The 12347-nt window shown below is 37.4% G+C and overlaps 1 protein-coding gene across 1 annotated transcript; it reads right to left on the bottom strand.

Annotated features, from left to right (window-relative positions):
* Positions 1-1170: 1170 nt before the first annotated feature.
* Positions 1171-6741, bottom strand: LOC121238200 (transcription factor bHLH91-like). Its single transcript, XM_041135038.1, has 5 exons — positions 6434-6741; positions 5753-6343; positions 2577-2821; positions 1868-1874; positions 1171-1527 (listed from the first exon to the last, which is right to left on the bottom strand). The coding sequence occupies exons 1-5, from the start codon at positions 6704-6706 to the stop codon at positions 1171-1173; spliced, it is 1473 nt and encodes a 490-aa protein (XP_040990972.1). The 5' UTR covers positions 6707-6741.
* Positions 6742-12347: the final 5606 nt, after the last annotated feature.

Genomic DNA, 12347 nt, shown 5'->3' on the forward strand with positions numbered 1-12347 from the left:
AGTTCACAAGTATTTGCTTGTGTTCTTGAGTGATCTTCATTTTATTCTTGGTGTTCTTCATAAGTTGCTCTTCCAATCCATTCCCTACATCAAAGTCGACCAACACTTGTGTTAGTCAACTTTTCATAAATTGTTTGCTTCATCTTTGTTGCCCTAGCCGAACCCTACTTCCATTGGAATTTGAATTCAAATTTTGGCAACCTCTTGCCTAATTTGAATTGTCCTAGCCGAACACTTCACTTACCAAACTAGGTTCCTATAATTTAGGAACCCTAGTTGATCCAAACACTTCACCATACTCGGCCAACCCTTTCCAAATTGAATCCCTAGATTTTAGGAACAACTTCCTAAAATCTCTCCCTAACCTTGTTCGGCCAACCCTAGCCGACCACATACTTTCCCATCTTCCATACACTAAACCTAAACCCTAGCCATCCATCACACAACTTCCCAATCCTAAATTCCATCTTCCAAGTGGCGCCAACCCTAGCTCACTCTAGTGCCGTGCGCCCTCATTCATTGAACCCCACACAACTCCTTGACCCTTACCACCACTCCATACACCCATCTTAGCCAAAACACCTAACCTCACCGTACCCAAGTAGTCATCTTGACCACAATTGTTCGAGAACCAAGCAAGAGAGGAACAAGAATTCGATCATCACAAGACCACCATTGGCGTGGAGAACATAGTGTTTAGGGACTTGACTGAGGTCCCTAACAGCATGGTGGATGTTACGATCACATATCCACTAAATATGAGATTAGTTGATGGTTTATAAGCCCCTATACACTCTTTCCTTGAAAGTTTTCAAAGATGAGTTCTAACTAATGGGATTCATAACATATTTTCTGAATCCTGATACTCAACCAGCATGACTTCCTATGGCACCCCCCTCTTTTTCTTTCTTTTCTTCACCTTTATGCATGTCTGCGACTGCACGTATTGAACCTTCCAAGTTGGCATCCAAGTCACAAGTGAAATGTCAAAACCATGACACCTCGGCTAAAGCTTCTGGAATAGCCTAGGAATTGTTGATGAGTGTTCTCTGGACACTCTTGTAATTGTAGTGGCAGAGTCTCTAACAAACTCTGCCATTTGCTCTGTAATTTCTGTTATGTACAACACATGTTTGTAAAATGTCCATAAGAATATTCGCTTTGTAATCTCTATAAAGGCGCACTGTAAAATGTCCATAAGAATATTCGCTTTGTAATCTCTCTCAATTCTGGGTATGTAAGGAGCCCTTTCAATATCACTCGAAAAGGCAAAGAGATTGGGGGATCAAGGGATAGTCTCATTTCATCATATATGTCCATTGCCTCCAAGGGCAACTTGCTATCTAAAAATGCTCTGATAATGTCCCCAAATGTATGCTGGTCAAAGAGAACTTCCTCTTTCTTCAGGTCTTCCGAAACCTGCTTTGCTTCATCAACCTTTTCGTTTCGTGTAAGCATCATAAGCATGTCCCTGTAAAAGTACATGTCTGGCCGGTACCAAATTTCTTTACGAACCACATCATATAACTGAGAAAGCAAACGATTTAAGATACTCAATCATTGCACACTGCAGATTTGGTATGGTTGATTTAAAATTACAGTATCAAAGGGTAACAAAGTTATCAAGTACCAGAGGAAAAGCCAGAATTCACGGGTTTCCATAAAGTAATTGTAAAACGAAAAAGATTAGAAAACATCCAATACACTCTAATATGATGTCAATTTCACCCCACAAAAAACTGACGTGAAGGGTGAAATCGACCGCGGGGGGGGGGGGTGTGGTGTGGGGGAGCTGGGGTGGTTGGGAAAGAACAGCACACAATGTACTCTGCTTCGTCTTAACGGGCCATACGTAAAAGTACCTAACCCTGGTGCTAAGGTAATACAACAAATAACATGACTGAAAATTGTACAACGTGCTTGCAAGGCTAGTAGGTACAAATTTTTCTAATATTAACAACGGTAAGGATTATACGTTTCCCATCCACGAAGAGTAATGCTAGTAGGTATAAATTTTAAATAGACAAACTCCTTTCAAATCTTTTATAAAAAAATAGATTTTACTAATAAATAATAATTTTTTTTATACTTTTTCTTTGTGGGATCCGCTTTTTACATGGGTTTGTATAAAACTTATCTATTTAGAACTTGTACAAATCATTTCTCAAGTTTCATATTGTATCCTCTATTCAAATTTTATGGTAAAGGTAGATTAAATTATAGAGAAATAGTGTAGATTAAAAAATTATAAGAGTTTTAAGATGCTAATTGAAACTTTTTGTACTTAAGATGTAAAATTTAAAGCGCAAAGTGTAATAGTTTCACTTGGTTTATTCTCTATATATTAGAACAATAATAATTTCAGGCCAACATGCAATCCTTGTAATAGTCATTCTAAGCTGTAGCTTATTAATTTTTTCAACATTGAGAACATCATGTTGGGTGTGCAAATTGATATCATCACAAGTGAGGGCTTTTAATAAAATGGAGAGGGATCACTCTTGGACATGTGACATTTGACTATTTAAAAAAAACAAAAAAAAAAAAAAAAAAAAAGCAAGAAATTGTTCTTCCGCTTGATGGACACCTCGTCGTCGATGACACGAACATCAACCTTAGTGTCTTTGGATTTCCTCTGAAGCCATGAGCTCCTCAAGGATCCATTGTAGGATTGGCCACCATGAGGGTCACCAACAGGCTTGGTCACCATCTCTCTCCCACATCTCTTTTTCTCCACCAGCAACTTCAGCTCATTCACTGTCCTCTGAAGATCTTTGATGTATTCTATTGCATCTCCCACCACCGCAGATGCCCTATCAGCCTTTTTAGTTTTGATTGTCCACCCCAAACAAACAAAGACCCAAGAATCAAATATCGTCATCGAAAGCAAACCAATTGTAACACCCCGTATTTTAGTGTATTTTTATTAAAGAACTATTTTTATTAATTCAAAAATTTATTCTCTTGTTTTGAAATTGTCAGATATTTTTAAATGGTTTATTTTATAATCTTTAAATTGTGAAAATTAATTTGAGATGTTTCCTTAATATTTATTATTGTTATGCATTTAAATTGTTTTTCGTTTAAATTAATTGATTGTTGGATTTAATTATTTTATCTTCATTTTATCATTACGTTTAAATTATTCTATTTAACTTACTGTTTTGAAATGATTTTCGTTGGATCATTTTTGTGACCCAAGATGTGAGGATTGGACCTCGTTTCTTTCCTTCCACTTTTCTTTTTCCTCCTTTTTCTTTTCTTCTTTTCTTTCTTTTCTTTTCTCTCATTCTCTCTCTTCTCTCTCGCGGAAGCTCTCCTCTCTCTCCCCGCGTCCGCGTCGTCCTCACCCAACCCGCCGCCGCCGCGCCGTCCTGGCCGGCACCACCCCTCCCGTTCACTTCCCCACCGGCCGGCGACCACCTCCCTTTAGTTTCAGCCTCCCTCGCGCCGCCGTTAGCCACCACGAGCTCCTCAAAGCCGCGGCATTCCTTGCGCCGCTGCCACGCCACCTCCGGCCACCATTTCTTCACCACATCATCATCGACCTCCTAGCAACCCAATACACCCAACCCCAGCTCCGATCCGTCACCGGTGAAGCACATCCAACTCCATTTCCGTTTTGGGCATTTTTGGCCTAAAACCGCCCTCTACGCCGCCACCCACGGCAAACCACCACCACCACTAGTTTCACCGACATCCCTAAACCCTACCCAATCAATTTTGGGTCTTGGTTTGTCCCCATTTAAAAGTGGGTTTTTGAGACCCACGGCAACAGTGCATTTTACACTGTTCTGTTGCGGTGCCGCCACTCCTAGCACCTTCGTGATCTTTCAAAAATTATATTATAGTATTGTAAGTATTTTCTCAAAGAGCTTTTAAGATTTAAATGTATTTTGCGCTAACTCATATTTACTGTGAATTGGTTGGTTGTGCCGGACTGAGTCCGAGGAGTAAGTGGGTCGGTTGGATTGGATTATGGAGTTGTTTGTGTGATTGGTTTATGATGTGAGATTTATTGGCAGTTTCGGGTTTAAATATTGGTGTTTTGAGTTTGACATTAGTTACGGTGGATATTGATGATTTTAGAAAGTGGTGATATATTTTAAAATTATGAAGATTTTAAGTTTTGAGGAATTAAAATAAGTTATTTTAGAAGTTTAGGCTTAAATATCGAAATATGTGATTGATTGGAAACTTACGAAAATTACGTGATTATTTTTATAGGTGACGATTTATAGTCAACTCGATATTTTTGAGGAAAATTCTGGAAAAGCTAAGAATTCCAAGTAAGCGGAGTTCCTATAATAGGTTTTATACGAATTATTGAGACTGAGGTTGACTTTCTGAAAACTTTGCATATTTTGTGATGAAATGAAAACTTGAGAAAAACCAACCTCGGTCGTTTATTTGCATCACTCATGAAATCTGTACGGAAAAGAGAAAATATTTTTCTGACATGCATTGTGTAGACATGAGCAATATTTGACATGTTTCTAAAATATGCAAAAGAGCGAATATGATATCATTGAGATATTTTTTTTATACATGTGATATGAAATGATTTGGATAAGTTTTTGATCAAATGGAAAGGATATGAATATGTTTCGCACGTGTTTTGATATGATATGGATATGATAAACCTTTGGCATACTTATATGTTCTGGATCTGATTCTGAATATGGTTCTGATATGATGATACTGGTTCACGTGATATGGTTGGTACCACATTGATATGATATGATATGAGTGCACCCACTTTGAAAACAAAGTGGTCTTTTTACGTGTTCTTTCCTGTGTGCACACTCGGGGCTCCGAGATTGAAAAAGTGAAAGTTCACCATATGATACCGCTTGGTTTAGCCACCGGGGATAGCACAACCCTACCACGGGGGTTAAACATGGTATATGATATGATACGATATAACATGATACGATAAGATGAAGAGGTTCAGTTATGTTATGCCAAAACGATTTTTAATATGAAAATGATATTTAATATGTACAGTTGTTTTTCGAATATGAAAATGGTTTTTGAATGCCAAAAAGGTCTTTGATTGTGAAACGGATCTTTGAATATGAACAGTTGGATGTTGAATATGAAAATGGTATTTGAATATGAAAATAATCTTTGAATATGGAAAGTGTCTTTAAATATGAACAGTTAATTTTTGAGTCTAAAAGTTTGAAAAGTCGCTCTGATTTTCTGATAATATGTTTCTGAGATCTGCATAAAAAAATATAATGTTTTGTTTCTGCATAATGAACTTTCTGAAAAGGCTCATGCTTGCACGCTAGTATATGTTCTCTGCTTACTGAGTTGTTGATAACTCACCCCCTCTTATCTCCAATATTTTCAGATGATTTGAATATTTCCAGTTGAGGATCAAGAATATGGAGCATAGGTAAGAGGAGTTAAGAATAGTGGTTTAAGCATAGGAGGTTTGCATGACTATTGAGGATTTTGTTATTCAGTAAGTTTGTTGCGTTCTGATGAAATGAATTGTTGGGAGGTTGATGTTTTTATTAAGACTTTGTATTGTCTTGGATTAATTATACTGGAGTATTTGATGTGAATTAATGAGTAGTTTGTGAGATAGAGAAAAATTTGATTATGTACTACGTGGATGGAAAAATGATTTTTAGCGACATAAGTTAACTCTCCGGACCCTCGGGGACAGGGCGTTACACCAATTACTGCAAATCATTTATCTTCCAACAAATTAAATCAGCTAAATGTGGAACATTGATACCTTTGTAGGCTTAGGGACAAGGCTTCTCAAGACCTTGTATTTGTCATTCAAGTTTTGTCTCCTTTCGCGCTCAGTGGCGAAGTGTTTGGTTTCGCCATCCCTGCCTTTTCCAATGCAGCCCATATCCCTACTGATCAACTCCAGCACTCCATTCTCAAACTGCCTCACATCCCCATCTTTGTACACACCCCCATTTCCCTCTCTTTCATCCCCTCCCGTGCCAAACAAGGAACCATTCCCTGAGCATGGCAAGCTGTAGCCATTGGGTAGAGACTGGCCGAACAATTGCCTGAACAAAGGAGGCTGCGGAGGCAGGTTTAGATGGAATTGTGGGTCGTATAAAACGGAGGCGCCAGAGGCGCTGTCCGCCCCAGTTGGAATGTCTCCCAGAAAGCCGAGCTGGGAGCTCTGATAACTAGCGGTTGTCTTCTGTGCCGGGTTCGAGAAGGAGATGGATGAATTGGGGAGCACAGAGGAGGCTGAGCATCTGGGCAAGTGGAAGAGATTGAGGAGGTCCGGTGTTGGGGGGTAAGGGCTGTTTGGTAGTGAAGAATAATCGTAGCTTTGGTGGCCATTTTGAATGTCAATTTGCTGCAACTGTAGTCGCTGATCTTGATGGTGGTGATGATGGTTGAAAGGATCCATCTCTTGCATATCATGGACACAGTAAGAGCTATCCACGAGATGGGTATTGCTGTGGTTGTGGCCGTTGTAGGAGCAGTCCATGTTGAATCCCAGATGCTGATGGAGTTCAATAATCTCCATGGCAGTGGCGGCAGCAGCAGCAGCAGCAGCCTGATCATGAATAGAAGTCTGGTTCTGGTTGTGGTCCTGGTAGGAGAGCTCCTCCATGGAAAGTCTCAGATTGTCTTCGAAATTGTTGTGGGTGCAGTTTTGGACCGTTTGGGAAAACCCATCCTCTGCTCCCGCAACAGAAACTGCATCCTCCGACATGGGGTTGGGATCAAAGCAGCCAGTCTCCTCATACATTTTTTGGACCAGACTGATATTTTATCTCCTGCCTTTCAGAGTCTCTGTCTGCATCAATCAAAGCAATAAAAGCCAAAAAGAGAATGATAAGTACAAGGGATCGATGTTGAAGAACAGAATATTTCACAAAACGATTAAAAGCTCTTGAATTTGGATGAACAATGATAAACAAAGAGAACTCGCTTAAGAATAAATTTGCAAACAATTCTAGAGCTTACAAGGAAAACCCAGATGAAACCACCAATTTGGGAATATGAACTAAAGAGATTAAGAAAGAGAGAGGAAATGGTGTCTCCGGAATTCCACCCACGTATATATAGAGAGAGAGAAAACATTACTAAAGCAGCAGCAACAACAAAATAGGGGAGACTGGAGAGTGGTAGATGAAAGGACGGAAACTGCAAACATCTGGAAATGAATTCTTTTTTTATATTTTAAACAAAATTTTATTATTTTCCATTTTTATAAAGGAGAGGTTGTTACTGAGATTTCCGTCAGTGGGGACCAGTCATAATCTCCGTATTTTCTGAATCCTGATACTCATGCAACCAGCATGACTCGCTGTGGCGCCCCTCTCTTTCTTTCTTTTCTTCACCTTCATGCATATCTGCGACTGCACGTTAGCGTCTTCCTGTCTTCTCCGCATTCCCTGTAATTGTATTACTCCAAGCTTTGTATTATTATGACTACCGGCCAATGTCGTGTTTACAAATGGATTTATAAAATAAAATCATAAAATGTAGGAAAAACTATATTTTATGACTTTTTCCACTATATATTTGTCTCATAAATTAGTAAATCTTGATAATTTGTATCCTTACTAATATCTGACTATATATTAAGATTAGTTTAAATAAGGGAATGTGACATTATTGTAACAATCATACCTTTGCTGAATGTACTGTGTACCAAAATTTGAAAGTTTAAAAGCGCAAATTGACTATTTTGATCATTTAAGATGTAAATTTCAAATTATGACAACGACGAATTAAGATATCTCACAATTTCTAATTATCGGTGAATTAACTAGAAATATTATATATCGAGAGACATCTAACAATTATGACAAGGCCGGGTATGCATAAAACTAAAAGATTTTCACCAATAGTATTATATATATACATACAATTAAGAAGCTTGGCATTAGTACGTGTAATGATCAAAAAATATTTCGTTAACAGATGAACAATAGTAAGAAAGCCAAATATAAAATGAGAATTTTTCGTTAACAATTATTTGACCTTCCTCCTATTGCTCCTTCTCCGGTCATACTTTTTCTCCACTATGTGTTCTACGTTCTTACTGACTCCTTACCATATAAGATTGCATATATATTAGCATTTGTTAGCTCTAAAAAGGGAAGAAAAATCAATTAATTTATCTTTCATGATTTCAGTCTTCAAGGATTCTACCGGACTAGCATTTCTTAATGCATGTGACTATGTGTGAGAGAGAGAGAGGGGGGGACAAGTTGGTCACTACAACATATCAAGGTTTTTGCGGCCGTTTTTTTTGTTGGGTGGTGATCCGTCGCAAATTATGGCGGGTGGTGCTTCACAATTCTTTGTTTCTTGGGGACTGAATCAATCAGGGTCAAACACGATTATTTACGGTGAGTTCTACTCACGAATTCGCTGCAAATAATGTATGCAGCAATAGATTGGTTTATTTGGCAGTTTGTCTGCTCGCCGCATCTTATGTTTTATTGCGGCAAGCAAGTTTTGCTGCAAATTTGTTGTTGACAATATCTTGGTTGAATTTTTCTCCCCGCAAAATTATGAAGTGCAGCAGTTATGTATTCGCCGAAATATCTATTAATAGCGGCAAGCAAGATTCGCCCCAAAAGTTGTTTGCCCAGTATTATCGACGACTTTTTCTGGCCAATAATTGTAATATGCGGCAAAGTGAATTTGTTAACCTGGCAGTTATGTTGTCACTGAAATAATTCTTATTAGCGGCGAATCAGATTCGCCAAAAAAAGTCTTTGAGGGTACGAAATACTGGCAGTGACTATTGTTGTGGGCAAAGGAAATTTTATTGCAGTGATTGTGGGCAAAGGAAATTTTATTGCAGCGATACTGTGCTGCTGCAATAAAATTACCCTAAGAACTATCATGTTATTATGGCAACCATATTCCATGCTTGGCACGGTTTGCTACGGCAAGATGGTATCTGCCGTTATATGTTGGGTATATAATGGATTTTCAACCAAAACGACTGCGTATCTAATTAATTCCATAGATTTTTATTTCTCACTTTTTCTGTCTTCCCAAACCCGTAACCCTCTCTCATCTCTTCTCTGCGTAATCGTAGCTGCTGCTCCTGCACCGTCACTTTTGTAGCCGCGTCGTAGCGTCTCCATGACTGTGAGTCTGCTCTGATCTCTCTCTCTCTCTCTCTCTCTCTAACTCTTCTCTTACTCTGGCCTCTCTCCCTCTGTTTTAGGCTTCCCCACCGTCGTCTGGCCATACTCAGTCCATTACAGTGCACCACCTCCTACGGTAAGCTCTCTCCTCCGATAGATTTGCTTCATCATTAAAACTTTTAGGCATATACTAATTCTACCAGTATATATTACTTATAAAAAAAATCTGATTTGTATATATATATAAGCGTAGCTGTTGTTGTTAACCATGTTTAATTATTTCAGGATCATCTTTTGACAAGTAGACCAAGAACCGTGGTAAGACCCATTTTTGCCGAAGAGCATTGAGGGCAGTTAGGTTCATAGGTTGAGGGCCAAAAGTGGTAAGTTCGTAGGACCCTGAGATGAAACCGTCTGGTTAGATTTAGGACAAAATGAATAGAATGTTTAGATCTAGTTCAACAATTAGTTCCAGGTCGGGTTTGCCGCCTGACATTGTTAATGAAGAAGACTGCACTTTTGAAGAGGCAGAACCACTTGTGCTGGAATCTTGGAAGATTCCAAAATTGAATGTTAGTTCGATTTATCAAACTTCTTGGTTTGAAAAATCTTTACATACTGTTTTTAATGTTCGAACTGTCGAACAAACTTATGCTCTTTCAAAATCTCAAGAAAAATGTTATCTTTTTCACAAAGATAAGATAACTGAGTTTTTAAAGAATGGTTACAAATATATTCATGTTGGATCTATTCAAATTGCTGTCAAACCCTTAACAAAGAAAGGCATCAATGCATTTGTTTTATTTTGTTTAAGAGATGCCAGATTCAATCATTTTGAAATAAATATTCTTGGAAAGATCTAGTCCTCTTTAACAGATGGACCAGTTCATTTCAATTGTTATCCTGATTTAACTCTTTCACTAGATGATAAACATATTCTCAAAGCTTTAACTTTGAATATTTTAACATCTGGTTATGATATGATCGAGGGAAGTAAATCCCTTGCTTTGATTTTTCGGATTTATTATCGTCTTTTAAAAACGAATTTAAATCCAAAAGCTATTGCAAAACCCACTGCGGGAAGCACTCTACTGATCTAGAGTTCAACCCCAGATGCGGATGTTCAAACCCCAAATATGGTTTTTTGGAAAGACATTACTCTTCCCAAATAATGGACTTTGGAACAGGAAGTTCCACCAATTCCCAGAAATCATGTTGTATGTAATCCAGATTACATCCGACAGTACATGGATGGAACTATTAAAATTAGTTTTGATCAGACTAGTACTTCAGGCTTAAGGAGAAATTCTTTTGCTAGGTCTAGATCTTCTTATGCTGGTTCTGTTTCTGAAAACCCAGTAAGACGAGATCACCATCTCAAACAATTTCTGGAAGATTCAGTCCAAACAGCCCAGCCTATTAATCATGTTTTAAAACTGAAAGGACTCTCTACATCCTCTCAGATTACTTCTGCATTGTATTCTGCACAGGATGCTGCATCCTCTAAAGATAAAGCTGTAAATGAAGAAGCTGATTAAGAAGATAATTCATCTTTATCACCAACAGCTTCAGATATGGTAGCTCCTGTAGCCCCCTTATTCACCATAGTTTGACTGTTTTAAACAAACATTTTGAGTTTGATTTAGTTTATCTTTTTTAAGAATATAAACTTTCAAAAAACCATGATAAGCGTAAAGCCTATCACGCGAAATATTCTGAAAAAGAAAAACAACGTGTTAAACGAAAATGAAAAAAAGAAATGAATAAGCAACAAAAGCATATTATTTTCTTCGATTTTGTTGAACATTATTATGTTTCTAACAATATTTTAAATGTTGTTAAAACTGATTTTATCAATGAAGAATGCAAGATGGTAGTTCATGCTAGCCATCCACCTTTGGAGACAGTACTCATTCCTTATAAACTGAAGTACCTGCATCCCCTTTCAAAATCCCTGAAACTGTTTCCAGAGATCCAGAGAATGATAAGATTTTGAAAGAAACAAAAAATATTATTTCTCAAAATAACTTTGTAAATCTTGCCCTTCACACGATCGGACAACAGTTGGATCGGATTGAAGAAAAGGTTGAAAAACCTGATCCTAATCATTTGATTTTTATCAAAGATCAGCCAAAGAAAATTTCTGAAAAACCTTTGATTATCTTACCAGATAATCGGGCCAAAATAGATTTTAAAACCTCTCAGGCCAAAACTCTAAAAAAGATAGATCAAATGCTTTCTGATCTAAAGAAAGAGCAGCCTTCTACTAGTGCTCTAACAAGCAAAGAAGTAGAAGAAGTTCTTGTTGAAACCACAGATGAATCATATAACGATCACTTTTCTGAAGAAAATGATCTTGATTTACTTGAAAAGAATTTTCAAGATATTGTTTTAAAACCTGAAATTGCCAGATTTTCTTCAAAAGGACCCAATCCAATGAGTCTGGCAAAGAATTGGTATTCCAGGCCTACTCCAGCTGATTTACAATTTAAAGAAAAAGTTTTCCAAAACCAATCTTCTTACTCTGCCGACAAAGTTTACGAATGGAATATTGATGGATTTTCTGAACAATAAATCATCAATACCATGAGTAAAATGTCACTTGTTGCAAATGTTTATATTAACAACAATATTAGACAACCTGATATTGTTATGATTTTAACACAAGGATTTTCCGGTGTTTTACGCAATTGGTGGGACAAACATCTCACTGCTAATACAAAGGAAGCCATTTAGAATGCTGTCAAGCTTAATGATGAAGGGTTAGCTATTTTTTATGAAACTATTGGGTCTGTACAATCTGATGGAATTAATACTTTGATATATACTATTTTAAAGCATTTTATTGGAACACCATCGGACATAACTAATCGCATTAGCGATCAATTAAATAATCTAAGATGTCATCAGATGTCAAATTATAGATGGTACCAAGATATTTTGATTTCCAAAGTTATGCTTCGCGATGAAAGTCAGAAGCCACACTGGAAAGAAAAGTTTTTTGATGGATTACCTCGTTTGTTTGCTTACAAAATGAAGGATAAACTTACTAATACTTCTCGGTCTCTCAATTACGATAAATACACCTATGGTGATATTTGTAGTATAATTAAGAAACTTGGTATTAGTATGTGTAATGATCAAAGGATGCTTTAAGAACAGATGAGAAATAGCAAGAAAGCTAAATATGAAATGGGAACTTTTTGTGAACAATTTGGCCTTCCTACGATAGCTCCATCA

The sequence above is a fragment of the Juglans microcarpa x Juglans regia genome, chromosome 7D (genome assembly GCF_004785595.1).
Source record: "Juglans microcarpa x Juglans regia isolate MS1-56 chromosome 7D, Jm3101_v1.0, whole genome shotgun sequence".
Taxonomy (NCBI): domain Eukaryota; kingdom Viridiplantae; phylum Streptophyta; class Magnoliopsida; order Fagales; family Juglandaceae; genus Juglans; species Juglans microcarpa x Juglans regia.

Excerpts from the sequence above, each read along its gene's own strand:
- LOC121238200 (XM_041135038.1), bottom strand. The coding sequence starts at position 6,706 with ATGTCGGAGGATGCAGTTTCTGTTGCGGGAGCAGAGGATGGGTTTTCC. Across the intron at positions 6,344-6,433 it reads ACCACAGCAATACCCATCTC|CAAATTGACATTCAAAATGG; the intron begins GTGGATAGCTCT and ends CTACAGTTGCAG. Across the intron at positions 2,822-5,752 it reads TTGTCCCTAAGCCTACAAAG|GCTGATAGGGCATCTGCGGT; the intron begins GTATCAATGTTC and ends AAAACTAAAAAG.